The 24150-nt window shown below is 17.5% G+C and overlaps 10 protein-coding genes across 10 annotated transcripts; 4 read left to right on the plus strand and 6 right to left on the minus strand.

Annotated features, from left to right (window-relative positions):
* Positions 1-31: 31 nt before the first annotated feature.
* PRELSG_0921800 (hypothetical protein) lies at positions 32-752 on the plus strand (the record flags this gene model as incomplete). The annotated part of the gene is made up of 3 exons (XM_028676655.1): positions 32-62; positions 280-378; positions 484-752. 3 exons carry the CDS (start codon positions 32-34, stop codon positions 750-752), a joined length of 399 nt encoding a protein of 132 aa, XP_028533123.1.
* Positions 753-2502: 1750 nt separating this feature from the next.
* On the plus strand, positions 2503-3243 carry PRELSG_0921900 (60S ribosomal protein L35, putative; the record flags this gene model as incomplete). The annotated part of the gene is made up of 4 exons (XM_028676657.1): positions 2503-2505; positions 2681-2831; positions 2951-3110; positions 3183-3243. The coding sequence occupies 4 exons, from the start codon at positions 2503-2505 to the stop codon at positions 3241-3243; spliced, it is 375 nt and encodes a 124-aa protein (XP_028533124.1).
* Positions 3244-3921: 678 nt separating this feature from the next.
* On the minus strand, positions 3922-5548 carry PRELSG_0922000 (conserved Plasmodium protein, unknown function; the record flags this gene model as incomplete). The annotated part of the gene is made up of 7 exons (XM_028676658.1): positions 3922-4047; positions 4224-4295; positions 4399-4450; positions 4542-4642; positions 4833-4929; positions 5088-5156; positions 5244-5548. 7 exons carry the CDS (start codon positions 5546-5548, stop codon positions 3922-3924), a joined length of 822 nt encoding a protein of 273 aa, XP_028533125.1.
* Positions 5549-6183: 635 nt separating this feature from the next.
* On the plus strand, positions 6184-7665 carry PRELSG_0922100 (vacuolar membrane protein-related, putative; the record flags this gene model as incomplete). The annotated part of the gene is made up of 1 exon (XM_028676659.1): positions 6184-7665. The coding sequence occupies one exon, from the start codon at positions 6184-6186 to the stop codon at positions 7663-7665; it is 1482 nt and encodes a 493-aa protein (XP_028533126.1).
* An 896-nt stretch (positions 7666-8561) lies between these two features.
* PRELSG_0922200 (conserved Plasmodium protein, unknown function) lies at positions 8562-9697 on the minus strand (the record flags this gene model as incomplete). The annotated part of the gene is made up of 4 exons (XM_028676660.1): positions 8562-8905; positions 9015-9272; positions 9352-9423; positions 9637-9697. 4 exons carry the CDS (start codon positions 9695-9697, stop codon positions 8562-8564), a joined length of 735 nt encoding a protein of 244 aa, XP_028533127.1.
* Positions 9698-10783: 1086 nt separating this feature from the next.
* On the plus strand, positions 10784-14836 carry mtRNAP (DNA-directed RNA polymerase, putative; the record flags this gene model as incomplete). Its single annotated transcript, XM_028676661.1, has 1 exon — positions 10784-14836. One exon carries the CDS (start codon positions 10784-10786, stop codon positions 14834-14836), a length of 4053 nt encoding a protein of 1350 aa, XP_028533128.1.
* Positions 14837-15671: 835 nt separating this feature from the next.
* Positions 15672-17127, minus strand: TIM44 (mitochondrial import inner membrane translocase subunit TIM44, putative; the record flags this gene model as incomplete). The annotated part of the gene is made up of 2 exons (XM_028676662.1): positions 15672-16796; positions 16909-17127. 2 exons carry the CDS (start codon positions 17125-17127, stop codon positions 15672-15674), a joined length of 1344 nt encoding a protein of 447 aa, XP_028533129.1.
* A 1285-nt stretch (positions 17128-18412) lies between these two features.
* On the minus strand, positions 18413-18784 carry SNRPD1 (small nuclear ribonucleoprotein Sm D1, putative; the record flags this gene model as incomplete). Its single annotated transcript, XM_028676663.1, has 1 exon — positions 18413-18784. One exon carries the CDS (start codon positions 18782-18784, stop codon positions 18413-18415), a length of 372 nt encoding a protein of 123 aa, XP_028533130.1.
* A 1390-nt stretch (positions 18785-20174) lies between these two features.
* Positions 20175-20719, minus strand: PRELSG_0922600 (conserved Plasmodium protein, unknown function; the record flags this gene model as incomplete). Its single annotated transcript, XM_028676664.1, has 2 exons — positions 20175-20340; positions 20637-20719. The coding sequence occupies 2 exons, from the start codon at positions 20717-20719 to the stop codon at positions 20175-20177; spliced, it is 249 nt and encodes an 82-aa protein (XP_028533131.1).
* Positions 20720-21881: 1162 nt separating this feature from the next.
* On the minus strand, positions 21882-24105 carry PRELSG_0922700 (kelch protein, putative; the record flags this gene model as incomplete). The annotated part of the gene is made up of 6 exons (XM_028676665.1): positions 21882-22344; positions 22430-22631; positions 22718-22803; positions 22928-23234; positions 23410-23673; positions 23760-24105. The coding sequence occupies 6 exons, from the start codon at positions 24103-24105 to the stop codon at positions 21882-21884; spliced, it is 1668 nt and encodes a 555-aa protein (XP_028533132.1).
* Between the last annotated feature and the right edge of the window lie 45 nt (positions 24106-24150).

Here is a 24150-nt window from a genome sequence, read left to right on the forward strand (position 1 = left end):
ATAAAAAAAATGATAATGAATAAAATGAACAATGAAAAAAAAAGAAAAAAAAAGAAAAGAGAGTAAAAAATATTAAACAGTGTGTTATTAAAAGAAATAGAAGTAGAAAATTTTAAACAAAAATATATAAAATAAATAGAAGAAAAAGCAGAAAATATTAAAAGTAATGAAAAAAAGGAATAAATAATAAAAAAAAAAGAAATAGAAAGAGAAGAAAATGAAAAAATAAAAGTAAAAAAGGATGAAAAAACGAATGAACATATTAATACATATAACAAGGAAAAATAAAAAAAGAAAGTAATGACTTCAAAATAGATGAGAAAAAGGGAAAAAATGAAAATGAATGTTTTATAAATAAAAATAAGATAGTTGAATTATGTGATTCTAAAGACTCTTGAAGAAAAAAACAATTCTGAAAATTAATCATAATAAAAAATAATACGAATGCAATTAATTTTGATTGTTGTAATAATAAAGCTCAAGGTAACTCTAAAATAAATGAAGATGGTGATTCAGAAAATTCCGAATGCATCATTTTTAATTTATCCCTTAAAAACATAGATAATAATAATAATGCTCATAATAAAGATAGTTTTCAAAATTTCCTCGAAAACATAAAGCTTATATCAGCAGAAGAAAAAAAGAATCTTTATAAAAATTTAGAAGACAATTTAGTTAATAAAAATAAAAGTGTAGAAAACTTAATACAAGAGAGTATTCCTAATAATGAAAATACTTATATAAAAGATTAAAATATTTTAAATAAAAGTTTATTTGAAAACATTTATAAAAACTAAATATACCTAAAAGAAAAAATGTAACTGTAAAAATAGTGTTGAAATAATATCATTCATAAATTAAGATCTAATAATTATTTTTGTACCTTTGTGCTTTTATAAAAATTATAAATAAATATATATAATTCTTTAAAACTAATCAATAAAAATATTAATTTTATTTTCTATCCCTTTTACTTAAATTTGAATTAATTTGTCCCCATGTCTTATTTTTAATAATATTTTAAATTTGAATCAGAAAGAGAAAAAAATCGTTAATATAGTTATTAAAACAGCTTATATATATTTAAATATATATAGATAAAAATATGCAAAAGAAGAAAAAAAACAAAAAAAAAAAAGTAAAATTTTACTATTTATTATCATAAAAAATCATAAATGAGTTTATTAAATAGGATATTACTGCCATTTACTTTTTTTTTTTTTTTTTTTTTGCATATCATTATTATAATAATCATTTTTATATGCATTGTCAAACTTGTTAATTTATTAAAACTTTTTTTTTTTTATTTATTTTTATAACATTTAACTTAAAACATCTTGTGTTTAGTAAATTTTTTATATTAAACAGATTTAAAAAATACATATTGTTACTCTTTTTGAAAGATAATGTACATCAAGAATAATAATTTAATAAAAAAAAAAAAAAAATTAGCTTTTCATATTGTTTTTCGTAGTCAAATTAGTATAATTATAATTTGATCAAAGATACATAATTATTACAAGAATAAAATTCTTTTAAATAGAATACACATATATTTTTCTTTTAAAGTATAACACTCAAAAAAACAATGCCTAAATTGTATTTTTATTTTCTTTACTACTAAAGATATAGAATCTATCTTCAAAAAAAAAAGTTCATTTTCAATTGGATTATGAGAAATTTCATAATAGAATATATATACATAGATTAAATAATTACATGTATTTGATTTTTTTATTCCCTTACTTTGTTTCTTATATGTATATTTTGATAAATTATATATTTATTCATTTTATTTTATCTTCTTTTTCTTTTAGTTTGTTATTCTTTTCATAAATACAAAAAATAGCAATAGTATATAACATTGGTTAAAAAGAAGAAAATTCATTATTTTTTATTTTTTATTATTTATTTTTTTTGTTTTTTTTAATTTTCTTATGTTATATATGTGTATTCCTAAAAAACTTATAAACTTCACTGATTTTTTAAAAATAATTGTATGTTAAAATATATATATAATATTTTTCTATTAATCTATTTTATTTTTTTTAAATTATAACATTTTAAGAATATGTTTTCTTATGAATTTGTTTATTGAATAAAAAAGAAAAATTGATAATTTATTTTAATTGAACAAGTATGTAAATATTTTAATGAAATATTTAAAATTTTTTTTAAGATATTAATATTAAGGGATTAAAGGGTATTTTTTGAAATTTTATACTCGTTCATATATATTAAAAATTAAAAATTTTGTAACAAAAAAAAAAAAAAAAAAAATAAAATAACAAAAATAACAAAAATAAAAAAAAAGGATAAATTATAAAAGGAAGAATATTTAATAATTAAACTTTATCAATTTTTTTTTTCCCTTAATATTTGTATTTATTTAAAATTCTTTTATTATTTAAATAAATAATTAAGAAGTTTTATAATTTTGTTTGATATTAATATTTGATTTTATACAAATTTAATAAAAAATTTTAAAGAACACTAGTAAAAATGGTAAATCCTCCAAAAGAAAAAAAGAAATATATATAAATATATTATTGTATATATGTGAATAGAAAATATTTTTTTATTTATTTATATACCTTTTTATAAATAATCTTTATTAGTAAAAATGTACCTATATATATATATATACAAATAAATAATCATGTATGTGAAAAATTTACAGAGTAATGTAAAGGCTTTCGAATTAAGAACATTAAAAAAAAAGGAGTTATTGGAAAAGTTAGAAGAATTAAAAAAAGAATTAAGTGGTTTAAGAATAAGTAAAGCTATTGGAAACTCAGCTAAAAATTCTAAAATACATTCTGTCCGAAAAAGTAATATAAAAAAATTTTTTTTTTTTTTAATATTAATCTTTTATTTACTTTTATGATCTTTAATTTTGTTATTATTTTCTTTTTTTTAAATACTCATTATTTGTATATTTTTTTAAAAGATGTTGCAAGAGTTTTGACTGTTTATAACCAAAAAAAAAAAATGGAATTGAAGAAAAAATATAAAAACAAAAAATTTAAACCTTATAATTTAAGAAAAAAATTGACAAAAAATAAAAGACTTCAATTAACTGAACAACAAAAAAATGCAATGACACTAAGGTACTTATAAGAAATATTATAAATAATTTTATATTTTTATTATGTTTATTTTTTTTTCTTTTTTGTTTACAGAGAAAAAAAAAAATCTTTAAATTTCCCCAAAAGAAAATATCTTGTAGTATATAAGGAATAATCAATTTTTAATTAGAAATTTTATATAATTTTTTTATTTTTCATTATTTTTTGAAAAAATATTTATAATTTTTTTTTTTTTTAATTTCTATTACGGAAAATAACTTTGTAAACTCACAAAAGAAGAAAATTATTATGTATTAAAAATCCTGTTAAAATAACATTTAAGGAATATATATATATATATATATATATATATGAATGATAACAAATATAAATAATACAAAATAGAGTAAAAATTAAAACTATTGTTTTTTTTCTTATTTCACACCTTTTATAAATACATAAATAGCAAAATTTGTTCAACCAAAATAATTAGTAGCTTAAATTATGAATATTTTTAAAATATAATAACTATAAAGGAAATATATAAATTATAATATTTAATTAAAATATTTATTGATTGGAAATTATGCAATGAATTATTGTTTTATAATTAGAAAACATTATATTTTATTCTATTGAATTAAAAGATTAAAAAACTAATATAATTATAATTTTAAAAATTTATGAATAAAAATAATAGAAATGTAAAAATTAATATTGTGTTATTTTACAAAAAAAAAAAAAAAAAAAGCAGTTAGGGTGTCTTTTTATGTTGATATAAAAGATATAACTGAAAAAAATATATTAATAATGATAAACGCTATTAATGTTATTACAATTAAAAAAACAAAAATTATGTTAACATTTGCGGATCATCATAAAAAGCCCATACATTACTTTTATTTTCTCCTTTATATATTCTTTTGTTTTTGTCATTTTCATATATATAATCATACTTTCCAAATACTAATCTTCTTTGCTGCAGGATTTTAAAGAAGAAAGTGTTGCATATATAGTGATATTCAATAAAATTATGTTTAATGCATATATTAATGTTTTTAAGATATATGTAGAATAATTTAAAAAAATATGTGAATAAAATTTTTTTAATATCTTATTAAGAAAAAATATATTATATATGTTATAATAAATTACATATCCAATTTTTGAAAAAGGAATGTTACAATGCCTTATGGATACAGGTTTATCTATTGAATCAATCCAATGCTAAAAAAAAAAATAATAATATATATATATATATATATATATATATTTAAATAATAATATAATAATTAGAAAAAAGAGGGTTATCATGAAGAAATAATCTTACCTCACTAATAAGTGTTACTTTAGCTCCAGGGTAATGTTTATTAATTAAAAATCTTTAAGAAAAAAAAGAAATTTTAAATATTAAAAAACATAAGAAATTATTTTTAAGTAATAAAAATAAAAGATCAAAATTATTTTTAATACCTTAAATAGTTTTTTATACCATGAAAATGATTTAGATATCCATTATACTTAAAGGCAAAATGTGCTCTTTTAGCACCCATCAATGTACAAATTCCTAAACCCTTTATAATAATTAAAAAAAAAAATATATATATATATATATTTATGTAATAGTTTAAAATTATAAAATAATTTATAGAAGAAATATAATAAATGAACCATAGTTGTAAATGAAAAAATAATAAATATATGTTAAATAAGCTTTTTTTATAATAATATAATTTTTTTCGTTGTTTTGTTTTAGTATTATACATTTCCTTGATCAAATATATTGAGAACTTTTTTAATTTTGTCGACTTCCTTCATATCAATATCTCTTTCACCAAAAACCATTTCAATAGGTGTATGACTTTAAAAGTTAAAAATTATCATAAATATTTTTTTATATTTAAAAGTAATATATATACATAAATTTTTAATTTAATTGAAAAAAGAAAAAATATATATTTACTCTTAATCACTTTAATAATATTATTATTTTCTTTTTCTTTTTTTCTTTTTTTTTACACATCATCCGTTCTTCCTGTTCCCATTTCGTCAACCTTAAATAAATAACCAATTTCTGGTATTTTATAGCTGTTGAAGAAAAAAAAAAAAAATACTTTATCAATTTTATTGTTAAATATATTTTTTAAAAAACATCAAAAAATAAAATAAATTTACTTATTTTGACTAATATTAGTGCTAATAACATAATCAAAATCTTGTCCTTTTCTTAATTCACCATATTCAAAATTTGGATAAATTTTAGGTCTCCTCAATTTAAATGGTGAATCATCATATATAGGATAACCCCATAAATATGTTTGTACATTTTTTGATTTTTTGAAGTTTATGTTTTTTGTATTCCATTTTTTTTGATTTATTATGAACAAATAAAAATTTTTTCTATTTTTAATTAATATAAAATTTATACTTAATTTAAAAAAAAATATAATAAATAAAAAAATAATTACTATTTTAATCATATTTTAATAAATAGAATATATAATCAAAACATTCTTTAGGAAAAAAAAATTACATACAAAAAAATGTGAACTATATAAATAAAAAAAAAAATAATCTAAAAAAAATATATAAACAAAAATTTTGTCAAATATACATATAATTATTATTATATATCATTCGTTTCTTTTTATTTAAAAAAAAAAATACTTCAAAAAAAAATAAACATAACAATATATTAAAAGTTCTATTTATTTTTTTTCTTTATAATGAATGAAAAAAAAAAAAAAATTCAGATATTAAGAAGAAAAACACATGATTTGTGTAATTAAGAACAATTTTTTAAAAAAATAAAAATTTGTATTTTTTTCTTTTTTTTACAAATTATAGAATTTAAAAGAGAAAAACAGAAAAAGTATAGAATAAAATAGTTAAAATACAATGAATAAATAGTATTTTAAAAGAGCAATAAAGAAGAAAAAGTTAAAAAATATATATATATTTTTACATACTTTAATAAAAACGTAATTTTTACTCTTGTAGAATTTAAACATTTTATATGTATATATATATTTTATTTTATTTTATTTTATTTTATTTTATTTTATTTTATTTTATTTTATTTTTTTTTACTTGATATAACAATACGTTTATAAACATGTTAAAAATTAAAAATAAGATTAACCTAATAAATTTTATTAGTAAACGTTACTACACTAATAATAGTAAGGGAATATCTAAAGAGTATGTATATACGAAATATAGAATAAGTTTACCTTATATAAATAATGTAAAATATGATGATTTGTATTTATCAAGACCAAATAAAGAAGATTTATATGTTTTTACAAAAAAAATTCCAATATTTTTGCGCTTTTTGAAATTAATAACATCATTAGAAAATAGAAATAAGGATTTTATTGAATTCGCAAAAAGATGTGAAAATGGTTTAACAATAGAAAAAGATGTATATTTAACGAAAGAAGAGCTATTAGAATTAATGTTTATAAATGGATACTCAAAAAAAGAAATGAATGCTTTTGATTTGGCTTTTAATAACAACTATGAGTTTCACTATCCAGAGATATCTGTTTTATTTCAATTAGATGAAGAAGATGTGTATAAATTTTGCTTAAAAAAAAGAAGTGAGTATCCTGAAAAGCTTTTTCATCTAAAATTTTTAAAAGATAAAAATATGTTATCTTCATATGGATTAATATTTGTATTTTTATACTTTGGATTAAATAATGTTGTATTAAGTAATGCATGGTTTTTGTCAAAAACAATTCCCTTTTTTTCAGTTTTTTATATGTTAGCCTCTTATTTTTATAAAGATATTTGGAATTTTTTAAATAAAGAAAAGAATTTAATGATAGAACAAAATATGAATAATAAATTATTAGCTGAAGACATTATTTATAATCAATTAAAGTTATATTCTAAAGATACTGATTGTAGCTCAAATTTGATAAATTTTAAAGATTATTCTAATAAATTAATAAATAATTACAGAAAAGCTTATATAAATGAACAGAAAAAGAAAGTTCAGGAAAATTTAGAAAAAAAATTAAATGAAATATACAACATTGAAATGAATTATAAGAATTCTTTACAAAACATACTATTAGAAGAAATTATAAAAAAAATATATCACAATATAAAAACGGATAATAATTTCTATAATTCTATATTAAATGATAGTATCAATAATATAAGAAATATTAATGAAAATGATACATTAATTAATCACGTAAGAAATGAACTAGATTCTATTAAAAGTTTAAACAAGCAAAATCCTCTTATAAAAAATATTCTTAATCAGTACGAATTAAAAAAAGAAGAATATTTAAATCAGTATGCAATACAAAAAGAAGAAGTAGACAAAATAAAAAATATAATTAATAAGTGTAATATGAATATAAATAAATTAAATACAAATGATTACAATGATTTGCTAAATTTATTTCATAACATAAATAATAGATTTGGTTTTTATGTCAATGATGATGAAGTATCAAAACTTACTCCTAGAGATGAAGAATCAAAAAAAATAATTGATAATATAAACAAAGCTATTTATGATACTAACAAATCATTCAACGAAAAAAAATTAGTAGCTTTCTTAAAAGCTTTTCAATAAGGATACATGACATTTTTTTTTTTTTATTTATTTATACATATATATAAGAATAGTAAATTTCATTTAAATTTTACTTTTGTTGTAAACTAAATGGCTATTTGAATATTTCATATATATATATTTAAAAAAAAAATCTTTATTTTTCAATAAATTTAAAAAATATATATATTTTTTTTAATTGTGTTTTTATTTTATTTTTTTATTTTTTTTTAATTATTTTAAATCAAAAGTTTATGTAAAAAATATTATATGCAAATAAAAATAATTTATGCAATATATAAAACTAAAAAAAGACTAAATATATTTACATATTTTAAATTTTTTAATGAAAAATTTATACATTTTATTATTTTATTAAATGCACACATATAAATAATACTTATATATATCTTATATTTTATTTCTATTAGATTTTTCTTTTTTTTTTTTCCGTTTTCATTTTATACTTGTATTTTTTAAAACTTAAAAAAAAAAAAAATGAAATTAAATATATTAAAATATAATTAAAGAAAAAAAAAAAATAAAATAAAAAAACAAGGATAAAGATAATTATAATAAATAATAATAAAAAAAAAAAAAATAAAAAATAAAATAAAATAAGAATTAAAATCTACATTTTGACAACTTAAATTTTAAATTTCTTAAATTCATATTTTATGAATATTTCTTGATGATATATATATGTACGTACATATAGAATATTTTTATATTAATATAGAAGATAAATAATAATAAAAAAAAATAACTTCAAGAAATAAAAATTAAATTATATATTAATAAATACAATTACATAAAAAGAAATATATATAAAAAAAAAAAAAAAAAATTAAAAGTAGATATATAATGGCTCAAAAAAAATTTATAAAATATATTGGATAAAAAGCAATATATATCATTTAGTTTTCCTTTAAATTTCTATTGTCAGTTTCACCATTTTTTAATTTCTTTTTAATACTGAATTTCTCTTTTTTTTGAATGATATATGTATAAATACGCACTATGTAATGCTTAATGATTTGATAAATTGTTGATACTACTTTAAAGGTAATTTTAAAGAATAAAATTAAATAAGAATGAAAAATAATTGTTATAATAAATACAGTAAATATAAATAAGACTGTTGTTGAAAATAATGGAAAAATGCTAGAATAATTATATCTGTATAACCATAACAATGAAACAAAGACAATTAAACTTAATTGAGCTAAAGATGTATTCATGCCTTTTCCATCAGTATTTTCTACAAAAAAAAAAGAAAAAATCAATAGAAAGAGTAAAAAAAAAAATTTTATAATATATATTTATTTATACATATAATTATTATATTTCTTTATTTTTTAAATCCTCACCATTTTTTGCAGAAGAAGATTTTTCAGTAATTTTTACATGAATTGTAATGGGTATGTTTTCCTTATAATTTTTAGAAATATTTTGATTATTTATATCTTTAGTCACTTCATTTTGAATACCATTTTTGTTTTCGTTCATTAAGGAATTACCTTTCTTATTATTTATTAAAAATTCTTTCTGATAAAAATTTAAATAATCTTCTAATTTTTTTTTATCATCTAATATCTTACCCATATATATTAATCTTACATTTAAGTCTAAAACATTTTTTTTATAAATAAAATAAAATATAAAATTAAAACAGTAAAAAGAAAAGTTTTTAAATTATTAATATACCTTTATTTATATCTTCTGGAAATAACTTATGCTTTAGATTTTTAATCACTTCATTGCAATTTATTTCTAATTCTTTTAAAAATAAAAAAAGTAAATAATTATTCTATTTATTAAACAATAACAGTGTGTGTAAATTTTTTTTCTTTTATATTTTGTAAAATATGATAAATTATAATAAATGAAAAAAAAAATATATAAATTTAACTATAGATATATATATATATATATCCATCTGTCTACTTTTTTAAAAAATTTAAATTTTTCATTTTAAAAAAAATATAATACCTAAATTTTGAGGAATTCCTCTTGGCCTTAAAACTATGAACTTGATTAATTTAGTAACCATTTTTTAAAGTATGTATGTGTATAATTGTTTATATATTTTTCTTTTTTTCATAAATTTCTCTAAATTTTTGTAATTGTTTTTACATTTAAAAATTGTTAAAACATTTAATTTTATTATGTAAATATTAATTCAAAGAAAAAAAAAAAAAGAAAAAAAAAAGTACAAAAATATACAAAATATTTAATGTAAAAATGTAAGCTTTAATGATATAAAAAGATTAATTATTATATAGAACAAAAAGATTGTATATATATTAAAAAAGCTCTTTTTTCTTTCTTTTTTCTTTTTTTAAAATAAAAATTTGATGATGTTTCTCAATATATATATATATATAAAATAATGGAAATTAAAGGCACAAAAAAAATAATACTTTTGATTTTTCAATGATTTAACAAATTTTTAAAATATTTTTTTTTTTCTTAAGATTAATTTAAATAAATAAATAAATAATATGCACTTTATGTTTTTCTTCTATTTTTTTTTTTTTTTTATGTAAAAATAAAATGATGTTGAACAGATAGTTTCTCTCTAATTTCTATTATCATCCTTTTCCTTTTTTTTATTAATTGAAAAATTTATATAAAAAAAAAAAAGAAAAACTTAAACATATACAAAAAGTATTTCATTTATAATGCTTGCATTTATATGGAAAGTAAAATTAAAAAAAAAAAAAACAATTTTAAAAAACAATATTGAAATCCTTACAGTTATTGAAAATAAATTTCATCTTATTAAAAAATACAAATAAATAAATAACAATATATTTATTATCAAAATGTAACGTGTTTCTTTTTATATTTTAACTGCAGTAAATTTACAATATCTTTTATTCATGAGCTATATATTTTTATGATTATTTTATTTTATTTATTTATTTATTTATTTTTTTTTTCAAGTGTATATAATTAAAAATAACAAAAAAAAAAAATTTTTTTTTATATTAGTGTAACATGCTAATCTTATAATTTTTAATGAACAACAATATGGACATAAGAATTATATTTTAAATAAAAATGAAGAAAAAAAAAAGAAAATATAAATAAAATGATATAGCTTTTTTTTTTTTTTTTTTTCCTAATCAGATCAATGAGATTAAATATTAATTTAAGTAATTTTAAAAATTTAATAAAAACAAATAAGCATTATTTATTTACTTTAAGAAGAGGGCATAAACCAATATATTTCATAAAGGTAAATATATCTACAAATATAAATTTAATAAAAAAAAAGGAACAGTTAAAATCTATATACAAAAATAATGATGAAGAAGATGCTAAGAGAAATGATAATAATATAAAAAAAAACTTTCTTGAAAAAGAAAAAATAGAAGAAAAATATTCCTTAAATAACCTTGGAAAAAATAATGATAATGTAAATGAGAACAAAACTAATGTTGATGCTAAACTTGAAGAAAATAAAAATGCTAATATAAAAGAATGTGATAAATATAACAATGAAAAGGAAGAAAAACACTACGATGATAAATGTTTGGATAAGAAAATTATAAATGAGTTACATAATTTAATATTATCAATTAAAAAATTAGATACAGAAAAAAGGAATCAAATTATGATGTATATTAATACATTAAACAAAAAATATTTAAGAAATATTGAAAAAGAAATAACTATTTTTTTTGAAAATTTAGATATGTATATGACCGCAAATGGATTATTAATATGCGATATAGGTGGAAAGGAAATTTTTAACTACATTGATAAAATAAATATATTAAATGAGAGATATGATGTAAACAATGATGGTGAAAATGAAAATTGCAAAGACTTTAATATTAACATAAATAATTTATTTGATATGAATTTTATTAAAGAAAAAAAAAAAATTATATATGGGGATAATATGTATCCAATAGTTCAGAATAGAGACATAAATAAAAATAATGAAATAAATAAAAGAAAAGAAAATGAAGAACAATTGAGGAAAAAAGAAAAAGTGAATGAAGAAATAAATGATGATTGTAATATTGTAAATATAAGAAGACAAATGCTAATAGAAAGATCTTCATATAAAAAAGCCATTGAAGAAGCAGAAGAATTTGTTTCTAATTTACATGATTTAAAAAAAATAACAGAAATACAAGGATTATGTAAAATATATTTGAATTGGGTTAATGAATTAGAAAAAAAAATTGTTAATTATAAAGAAAAACAGCAAAAAAATAAAAAATCTTTTTTTCCTGAATTAATAGAAGAAAAATTATTAGCCATCATAACGGTAAAATGGGCAATTCAATACACATTTAATCCTTTAAAAAAAAAATATTCTAATAACGTTATAACCCAATCAAAAAACTTTGAACAAGCATATGCTTATCAATCTTTATTCACCCATATAGCTATAAAAATTGGGGAGGAAATTAATAACGAACTGAATTTTCAATTATTAGAAAAAAATAATTTGTTATACAATTTCATAAAAAAAAATAAAGGCAATGTTTCTTTTTCTCATTTTCAAAAATATAGAATGCTAAATAAAATAAAAGAAAAAATAAAGAAAAGTAAAATGATGGAAAATAAGAGCAAGTTTGAAACAGATAGTGATAAAAATAAAATTGAAGTAGATAACAAAGGCAAAGTAGACCTAAAAAATGAAGAGAATTTATTTTTAAATAATAATTTTGATTTAATTCAATGGAATTCTGTTAAAAAGGCATCAATTGGTGGTTTGCTATTAAAAATGTTAATAGACAATGCAAAAATTGATGTTGATATAAATACAGCCAAAGAAGAATATAAAAAGGAATACAAGTATTATTTATTTTTACATAAAATGGCTAAAAATAAAGGAGAAATATTACATTCAGATTGCAAATATAAAAAGGAATTGAACTATCAAAAATATTATGAAGAAGAATCAAACTCCTTAAAGTTTATGATTGTTGATAGAAATAAAAAGGGAGATATAATAAAATCATTGAAAAAAGATTATAATGAAAATAATAAAATAATAAATTCAGAAAAAGATAAAGTTAAAAAAGATAATGATATTTTAATATTAAACAATGGGGAATATAGAAAAAACGGTGAAATAGATGGAACTATTAGAGTTGATACATATGATGTAAATAATACTAATTATATACAAAATATAAAAAGATTAAATAATATTAATAATATAAATGATTCAGAAAATGCAAATAACGATATAGAAAAAGAGATAATACATTCAAAAGATAAAAATAAAAAAACCAAGAAATCAAAAGAGAATAATTTTTGCAAAAAACAGAAAGAAAAATTAAAAAATAAAGAAGTAATATTATATAGATCAAAAAAAGATAAAAGTAAAATAGAATTACCTGTATTTATCCATTCATATATATGGAAGAATAACAATTGGTATGGGGTCATACATATGAGAGAATGCTGTGCTAATTTTTTATTAAATAATGCGATTAATTCTCATATTCCCTTAAATTATTTGCCTATGATATGTAAGCCTAAAAGGTGGACAGATTCAGAAGGAGGAATGTTATTATTAAAAAATAATTTTATAAGATGTAATATTAAACCTTTATTTAATATAAATGTTTGTAATTTGACAAGAATAAAAAATATTGTATCAGAGATAGGTAATGTAAAATGGAAGATAAATAAGGAAATATTACACTATATTGAATATGCATATTTAAATGGAATAACAATAGGAAAAATACCTCTGAATAAAAATTATAGTTTACCTAATAGTATTGATTTAAAAATACATAATAATGAAGAAATAAGAAAATATTATTTATTAAAGGAAGAAATAAATAGATTAAATAAATGTTTAATAAGTGAAAGGCCAACTTTTTTACAAAAATTAGCAGTGGCAAAAACATTAAAAGATAATGAAATGATATATTTTCCTCATAATATAGATTTTAGAGGAAGAATGTATCCTTTATCTCCTCATTTGCATCACATGAGTGATGATATATGTAGAAGTTTAATTGTTTTTTATGATGAAAAAGAAATAGGAGAAAAAGGATTATTTTGGTTAAAAGTTCATTTAGCAAATAATTTTGGTAAGGATAAATTAAATTTTGAGAAAAGAATTCAATGGGTTGATGAAAATATAGAAAAAATTAAGAAATTAAGTGAAAATCCATTTGAAAATAGAGAATTCTGGAGTTTAGCAGATAACCCTTGGCAGGCACTAGCAGTTTCTATTGATCTGACGAAAGCATTGCAGTGTTCCGATTCTTCTAAATATAAAAGCAATATTCCTGTTCAGCAAGATGGAACATGTAATGGATTACAGCATTATGCAGCTTTAGGAAGGGATAGAGATGGAGGAAAAGCTGTGAACATTATTCCATGTGATGAACCACAAGATATTTACTCTGTTGTTTTAGATATTGTTATAAATAAGATTAAAAATGACTTAAACAAGAATATATATGCTGGTTATTGTTTTAAATTTGATTTATTAAAAAGAAAAGTTGTTAAACAAACTATAATGACTATATGCTATGGAGTTACATCAATAGGTGCGAAGAATCAAGTTAAAGGGAAAATTCAGACTATGATAGGGAAAGATTTAGATAAAAATATAATTAATAAATTATCTCAATACATTGCAAATTATATATTCGAATCAATAAGTGAAATATTTAAAAGAGCAATGATTATCAAAAAATGGTTTAATAACCTATCAAAAGTGACGAATGAATTAAATATTCCTATTACTTGGCTTTCACCAATAGGCTTACCTTGTGAACAACCTTATAGATTAGGAAATCGAATTTTAGTAAATACTCCTTTACAAACAGTTAGTGTAATATCGTATAAAAATAGTTTATTGCATAAAAATAAGCAAAGATTAGGTTTTCCACCAAACTTTGTTCATTCGTTAGATGCCTCTCATTTAATGATGACAGCTGAAAAAATGTTAATTGAAAATAATTTTAGTTTTGCTGCTGTACATGATTCTTATTGGGCGCATGCATGTAATGTAGATATTATGAATAAGTTTATTAGAGATTCTTTTGTAACATTATATGATGATCCTATATTAGAAAATATTTATCAAAACTTTAAAATCCGATTAGGAAAATTTGCAACAAAAATATCTCCTCCCCCTGGGCAAGGAGAATTAGATATATCATTAGTTAGAGATAGTCTTTACTTTTTTAGTTAAAAAAAGGGAGTAAAATAAGTATATTGGTATATAAAAATACTTGTGATTATTTTAATATTTACATTTTTGAAAAATAGTATGTTTGTACATACTTATTTTGTATAAATTTATAACTTTTATATGTGTATTGAATTACATATAATTCATTTTCAATTTTATATAAATTTTCTTGATCAGAAAAATTATCAAATATTTGTCTTTAATTTTTTTTTTTTTTCCTATATTATTTTACCAAAAATATTTTATTTTAAAACACTAAATAAAAATTTATAAATACTTATCATTGGCTTTTTTTTTTTTTTTTTTTTTATTAATTCTAAATATTCATTTCAAATTTTGTTATCACATTATATTATTTTTTAATTAAAAAAATTTTAAGGAAAATAAATTACATGTGTATATGAATTTTTTAACAAATTAAATACATAAATTTTTATAAATAAAAAAAAAAAAAAAAATTTAAATCAAATTAAAAAATTTTAATTATAGCCTTTTTAATTTGAAACAAGTTTTATTTAAAAAAATACAATTTTTAAAATTTAAAGAATAATTACAATAAAAAAAAAAATGTATATAAATGTTTAATTGTAAGAATATTTACAATTTCAAAGTTACGATTATAACGAAGATATATATTCCCTTTTTAAATTTTTATCTTGTGGCAAGCTTATTTAGCATGTAAACATAATTGAAGAGTGTCTTAAGTATATAATTATTTATCAATATAATGATTACAGATAATAAATATTTAGAAATATCCAATATATAATTAATACTGTTATAATTATTTATTATTTTTTCATCTATTTGAACTATTTTTTTTTTTTTTATTACTTTACCAAGAAGGCGTATTCCCAATAATTGCAAATTCTCTTACTATATATGGATATAATAAACCTTCTTTTTCAGGTTCAGGATGTTTGGATAAAGCTATAGTATACACAACTTCTCTTATATCATCTATTTTCCCTTCAATAATTTCATCATTTTTATTCTTTAAGCAATTTATTTGTTGTGTATGAAAAGTAAAAATAAACCAAGGAGAACTTTCTTCCATTCTTTGAGCTCCCTTAAGTTCGTGATTTTTGTAAATCAAAACATTTGTATCTAAATAAACTTTTTTTTTTTTTCTTTCATTTATACTAGCATTAAGAGAATTAAAAGCTGACGAACCACAATGTAATCTTAATGTTTCTTCATCTCCAACTAAATAAGACTCTACAATATGCTTTGATATAACATATTCAAATAAATACATAAGTTCAGATAATTTAAAATTTTTATCATACATTTTCATTTCTCTTAGAGCTGCAGCTAATTCTGTTTCTCCAAACAATTTTCCTAAAATTGGATTTTCAAAAAAATTATTTAAGAATGGCATATCTTTTAATTTACTTCCAAATTTATCCCATGCCGATTCATATGCTAAAATTAATTCATTGTTTTCTTTTTGTTCAGGATTTTCTTCATTAACATTTTTTTCATTTACATTCATATTATCCCCAATTTTTTCTTGAGAATCTTTTTCAGATAAATCATTTTCATTTATTTTTTCATTTTCTTGTTTATTTTTTTTTTTATATCTTTTTATAGCCATTTCTTGTCTCCATTTATCTAATCGGACAAAGGCGCTGTTGTCATTCCATTTTTCTTTTAACTGAGCAATTTTTTCTGAATAATTTATTATAAAATTTCTTAAAATAAAAAAAAATTGAATACTTGCATTTTTACTATGTTTTAATATATAGTTATTTTCAAAACAATATGTAACAAAATTATGAACGTCATTATATAATATTTTTATAGCTTCAATATTTTTTTCTTTTATATTTTTGTAAAAATTTATATTTTCTTCAATTTTCTTTTTTAATTTTATAGTTTTATCATTTATTTCAGTTTTTTCTTTTAGCTCCTTTAAAGCCTCTTGATATTGCTTATTTTCTTTCATATCTTTCTTAACCTAATTAAAGAAAAAAAAAAAAAAATTATAATTAAAATATTATGTTATCACATATTAATGAATTGTTAAAAATTTATGATTTATGTGAGAAAAATATTTAAATAGACTTCACCTGCTCTATAACATTTTTCATAAAAGTAGAGAAATATTTTTTATCTTTTGATGAATTTATGTATCCAGTAATATTTTCATTATATATACGAAAATTCTTCTCACTTATATTTTTAGTAAACAATATATGTTTTTCATATTTACTAGAAAAAAATCTTCTGAAATTTAAGTTATTACTAAATTTAAAATTTAAAATTACATTATTTAATAGATTCTTCATTCTATATTCCTTTACACTAATTTTTTTTTTAAAAAATATGCTATTTTTCTTTCATATATATATTTAATAATAAATTAAAATATAAATACATGTATATAAACATTAATATATATATATATATCCATATATATATGTATGCATAAGCATATGTGTTTTCGTTTTTATTTCATTTATTTAAAATTAAAAATTAAATGTATGCAAGTTATATTCATATTAAGAAAGTATATATATATATTTCTATGAAGATAAATTATCTTTAAAATTATTTTTTATTTGTCAATTGTAGAATAATATAAATTTTATTGTTAGCAAAATTTATATTGTTAAAGTCACAATATTTACTTTAAAAATGAAAAAATAAAGATTCATTTATATATTTATTTATATAAATCTATCTTTATTTTTATGTATTATATTTTTAATATTCATATTTATAAAAATTATTTTTATTTTATTTTAATTTTAATTTTTTTTTTTTTTTTCGTAGATAAAAATGAAAAAGCAAATTCTATGTTGAATTTTTTTTATTTTCATAAAATTTTAAAAGTTGAAACATTTATAAAACATGCTTATTTTGAGCATCTACATTTTTTTCTTGTAAGTTATTTTTTAAAAAAGTTATCTATACATAAAAAAAAAAATAATAAAAATAGAAATAAATACAGAAGAAATATATTCTAAATTGAAAAAAGAGCTTTATAAATAAACAAAAAATATTCTTGTATACAATACTGTGAATTGTTACAATTATTTTAACATTAAAAATTTTATTATACTTAAATCTTTTTGAATTTTGCTATTTTTTTTTTTTTTTTTTCAAAAATTTTAATTAAAATATTGAAAATATTTTTATTATAAAAATATATATTAACATTTAAAATGGAGAAAATCGTATTTAATCTTTAATAAAGGATATTTCAAAATTTTAAAATGCTTTTATGTACTATATCTTTGTAAGAAAAGAGGGTTATAAAATGTAATTTAAAAAAGTTACACAAAAATAATTAAAAAAAAAATATATTAAATATTATTTAAGAAAAAAATATTCAAATTAAAAGACATTGTAATTAATAATTAGTAACAATGAAATGACACATTGTTTTTATACTTAGTAAAAAAAAAAAAAAAGATGTAAATAATAAAATAAAATAAAGAAATAGAGGAAAATAAAAAAAAAAAAAAAAAAAAATAGAAATATTTATATATAGATGGTAAAATATTCAATTTTTATAATTTTAATTTATTTTTACTTATTGTTTTAATCAAAATTAATGAAACTACAATATTATCTTTTAGCAATTTTTCTACCTCTTCCTCTTCCTTTATTTCTTTCTTTATTTGAAAAAGATTTATCTTTTGAAACTTTTTGCTTCGGTGTATCATCAACCAATAAAGTATCAAGAGGCAAACTATCTGATAAAATAAAATATCTTATATTGTTACCTCTAATAGTTACGTGCTCTAATGATAAAAATTGTTTGTTATTAACATTATATTCACCAATATTTTTGTGTTTAATCACAACTTTGACATTTTTCATATGTGTATTCATTTTTATATCTACTCCTGTTATAATACCAGTGATTAATGTCCCATTTTTTAATTCTATAGTAACATTTTCATTAGTTAATTTCATTAAAAATGATACTAGTTTCATTTTTATTACTTCTCATATATAATATATTTTTCTTTTGTATTTTTTTTTTCTTCTATTTTTTATTCTTCATATATATATATATATATATATATATATAAATTTTATATTTCTTCTGCCTTTTCTTTATTCTATTAAATATATAGCTTTTTTTTTTTTCTTTTTTTTATTATTCCTTTTTTATCTTTATTCTGAAATAATTTGTCATTAGTATAACTATCTCTTTAATCTTACTATAAGCCTATATTGAGATTATTTTATTTTATCTTTTTTTAATACTTATGAAATTATATATAGTTAAAAAAAAAATAAAATGTAAATATGAAAGTATATAAATGAAAAAAAAAACCAATACATAAAAAATAGGGAGATTAAAAACAATGTTTTGTACTATTTTATTTATCTCATTTTATTACAAAGATTATTTATCAACATCACATCCTTAATAAATTTATCAATCACTCTAATGAAAAAAATAATTTTTTTATATATTTTTGAAATTGTTAATATTTTCAATGAAACATTTAAGTTTTTGTATCTTTATAAACTTAGTGCTGATTTATTTAATTTCAAAAAAAAAAATGTAAAATTTATAATACATTAATAAAAAATATATTTAAAAAAAAAAAAAAGTTAAAATATGCTTTAAAAAGAAATTGTATGAATATATAATTAACTTTAAAATTACAGTAGCATTTTTTCAAAAAAAAAATTATCCATTTTATTACTAACTTCAATTTTTTTAATTAGTATATATCTAATAATTATTTTTTATATTATTTTTTATTATTGTAAAAAAATATTTTTTTTTATCAAATTTTTATAATAGATGTAGTATGAATATAGATAAAAAGTTTATTCGATATTAAATGTTTTAACTAAAATTCGTATTTTTTCTATCTTAATTTAAAATTCTTTTTTTATACGTTAAATACACAATTAATGTTAATATTTTATTTTTAAAAGTAAGCAAAGATTTTTATTATTGATAATAGTTATATAATTTCAAAAAAAAATCAAAAAAAAAAAAAAAAAAAAAATCAAAAAACAAAAAAAAGGTAAAATAAAATAGAAATAAAGTAAAAATAGGAATAATATATTTGTTATATGTTTTCTAAAGAATAAAGATAATAGATAAATTTTCGTTTGAAAAAAAAAAAAATGAATATACTTTTTTTTATGAATAATACACAAAATAACAGTTTATAAGAAAGGGAAAAAATTTAACATAATTTGTAAAAATTTAAATTATTTCTTATAAGCATTAAAAGCTAATGAATATATATATTCATAAAAAAAAAGAAAAAATATAATATTTCTTTTCTTAGATAATTGAACAAATCAATTTTTTATGGAAATTATTCTTTCTAAAAATAAATATTTATCTTCATTATTAATTATTCAAATACTTATTGTACTTTTCTTCATCGATTATCCCTTTTTTTTTTAACTTGTCTAAATGGTGTTTATAAAAATAAGAAGGACTATAATGTCTTATACTAAAATCTGGTTTATGAGCTTTATAAACAAATAATCCACCTAAAATTAAACTAAGAAAACTAAACAAAAAAACAAATTTATAATATTAATTCCATGTATATATTTATAAGATAAATTATCAAAAATGCATATGACTGTAGTATAATATATATTCTTAAATTTTAATAAAAAATAAAAAACCATTTCATATTAAGGATTATATATATTTAAATCTTAAAAAATAATAACTCTATTGTAAAATTTCATTTATAAAATAGAATATTACACAATTGATATGTTTTATGAATATTTTATTCATTCAAATTTCTATTTTTTAAATTATATGTATATTTCATTATTTCTTCTTTCTTAATACCTATATCGCCTTAAAAATGTTACTCTATCTTTGGAAAAATTTGGGAATTTTTTAAAAATTACTTCAACTGGAATAAAAACCATTTTCTTAGAATATAAGAAGAAAAGAAAAAAAATTCTACATGTACATATACATATATATATTTGATTCTTAAATTGTTTGTTTTACTTTTATAAAAGAAAAAAAAAATTTTAATTAAATTTATAAAGGAAATTTTTTGATTCTTAAATATTTTATGTAAAGAGAAAAAAAAAAAAAAAAATAATAATAATAAACTCAAGAACTCATTAAAAATTAAATTTTTATCTTTTTAGTGCGCGCATTTAAAAAAAAAAAAAAAGGAAAAAAAAAAATCAAAGTCAAATAAAATGAATAAAAAAAAATAATTTTTTTAAAAATATTAAAAATACAACATTTAAAAAAAAAAAATATTCTTTAATTAAATTTAAAATAAATTAAAAATTAAAGTGACTTTTATTCGAAAATTTAATAATATATATAAATATATATATATGTATATATTTTTTTGATTATAAATATATATTTTATTGGTAAAATTTAAATACAAAATATTTCACAATTATAAGCACAAGGATTTAATAATAAAAAAAAAAAAAAAAATAGTAATATAGTAATATCAATATAGCTGCAGTGATTTTGACACTAAATTATTAAATATGAAAAAAAAGTGGAAAATATATGAATTAAAAACCCAATGAAACTAAAAAATAAAAAATTAGTATATTAATTTAAAATTTTAAATTTAAAAAAAATTATTTACTATTAGAATAAATATCGTAATAGTATCATAAATAAATAGATTGTTTATATTTAAAAAAAAAAAAAAGGAAAAAAAATTTAAGGAAAAAAAATTAAAAATATGCATTTTAAGATTAATTGTAATATATATTTAATAAAGAAAAGTTAAAATTTTGCTAATTTTTTTTTTTTAAATGTATATTTTTAAATATAAATTATGTTTTTGATAATAATCTATTTTGTTCACCTTTTTCATTTTATAATAATAATAAATGGTATCTATATGTTTTAGTTGTTTATCACAATTTGTCAATTTAATATATTGTACATTTATTATGTTTATCATATAATTTAAAAATTTATTTATTACCACTTTTAACTTTCTGTTTGATCTATGACTTAAAAATAGTTGTAATTAAATACAGGAATGATTAGTAATTCATTAAATTGATGTTATCTTTTTCTCACTTCTTTTTTTTTTTTGTTTCATTCCTTTTTATTTTCATTAATTCCTTCATATACTAATGATTCGTAATTTACTTCATTATTTTCTTCACTAGAAAATGAAGAATTGGGACTTTGATTCGTTACATTATCTTTTTCATTGATATCTTTTGGTAATTCCTCTTCTAATTTACTTAAGGAATCTACCGTGGTGTTATCCAATGCTTGAATTCTTCTTTTTAAGTCTTGATAATATTTTTCATGAGATTCGAACCTTTTTGATAAACGTGAATAATCTATTTTGGCTAGTTTATTGGAAATTTTTACTTTTTCATTTATATCACTTATTAATTGAATATATCTAACAAATGTTAAGGTAATTCCACTTAAGAATTCTTTTATTTCTTTTATTTCTTTTCTGAGTAAAGGATTTAATACTTTTTTTGGATTGATACCAACAGAATCTACTCTTTTATGTAATTCATCTATTTTATTATTTAGAATTCTATAATATAAAAAAAAATAATAATAACAAAATGTATGATAAATTTATATATATTAAAATTTTTTTTTTTTTTTATATTTCATACTTAAAATAATGCGATGCAAATAAGGGAGTGTATTTATATACATTAGAGCAAGGTTCATTATTTCTTAAACCACCAAAAACAAAAAAATAACCATTTTCATCCATTTGAACAATATTTCCATAAAAATGATGAGTTACTGGTGACATACCATAAACATTTAGGTTTGACCAAGTATTTAATTTTATATCATAAGCATGTATATCTAAAGAAAAAAAAATAAAACAAAACAATATATGCATAGTCTCTTAATATAATTTTAAATACATGAAATTTTTATAATTTTTATACCTAAAAGTTGTGGCTTGCAATACCAGGTAGAATTATATCCACCGAATACAATAAACCATCTTCCATTTAAAACTATTGAACTATGGCTATATATGGATAAAAAAAAAAAAATTTTACGATAATATAAAAATAAATTATATTAATAAATATTGATAATATTAAAAAGAAAATATTATATTTATAAAATTTTTAATATTATTTTGTCTTAACCCAAATCTTTCCATAGGCATTTCACCGATAGAATTCTTAATATGGTTCCATTTTCCATTATTTAATGAATAAGACCAAAAAACATCTTGCACACACTTATGATTATCATTTAATCCACCAAATATATAAACCTTTATATCATTTCCTTGATTAGAAATACAAAGAGCACATGAGTGAAAATATCTACCATATGGTTTAGAGGCATCTCTTTTGTAATATTCTCTTTTACTCATAACTTTTACCCATTTTTTTTCTTCTTCAAAAAAGCACCATATATCATTATTTGTTTTTGAGTTCCCCATATATCCTATTAAAGTGAATAGGAAAATTTTATTTTTCAAATGAAGAAATATAAAAAAAAAAAAAGACTAATAAAGTAGAATAAAATAAAATAAACACAAAATAAATATATATATATGTATTATAAAAATCTTAATTACAAAGATGCTTCTAACAATTTTTTTTTTTTAAATCCCTTATACCTCCATGAATAAAGACAATATTTTTATATTTAAAAGAAACGTGGCCATAAAGTGGTGGTGGAGAAAATTCAGTATTGATACGTTTCCAGGTACTTTTATTTATAATAAAAATATAAGTATCATTTGTAATATATGAATCTCTCTTTCCCCCATAAAGAAATAAACAATGTTCATTTAACTCACTTGAATATATTAAATTTAATGTTGCAAAATAGCGTGGTTTAGGTTGATTTATTTCATCTATTTTTTTAAAAATTTGAGTATCTATAGAGAAAGAAAAAAAAAAAAAATACATGTAAATACATAAGCATATTAATATACTTTTTTTTTTTTTTTTTAATTGTTATTACCAATATTATACTGTATTAATTTTGGATCGAAATTAGAAATTTGCTGATTACCTCCATATATATAAATGAAATTATTATATAAAATACTTGAATGACCAAAACGAACGTTGAAAATAGATCCTTGATGTATTACTTCCGATTTACAATAAAAAGGAAGAACTTCAGAACAAAAAGAGATGGAATCAGAAGAGTCCCTTGTAATTTCATTTTTAATTTCAGGTTTATGATTTGTAAATGTCTTTGAAATTATTTTAAATAAATTTTCTCCATATACTATAGTATCATGCGTAATTTTTGCCAGATATGAATCATCTCTTTTTAAATTAAAGAATCTATTAGTTGTCATTTTTTTGTAATTGAATTTTCTCTAAAATATGCATTTCGTAAATAT

This window comes from Plasmodium relictum, assembly GCF_900005765.1.
Source record: "Plasmodium relictum strain SGS1 genome assembly, chromosome: 9".
NCBI lineage: Eukaryota > Apicomplexa > Aconoidasida > Haemosporida > Plasmodiidae > Plasmodium > Plasmodium relictum.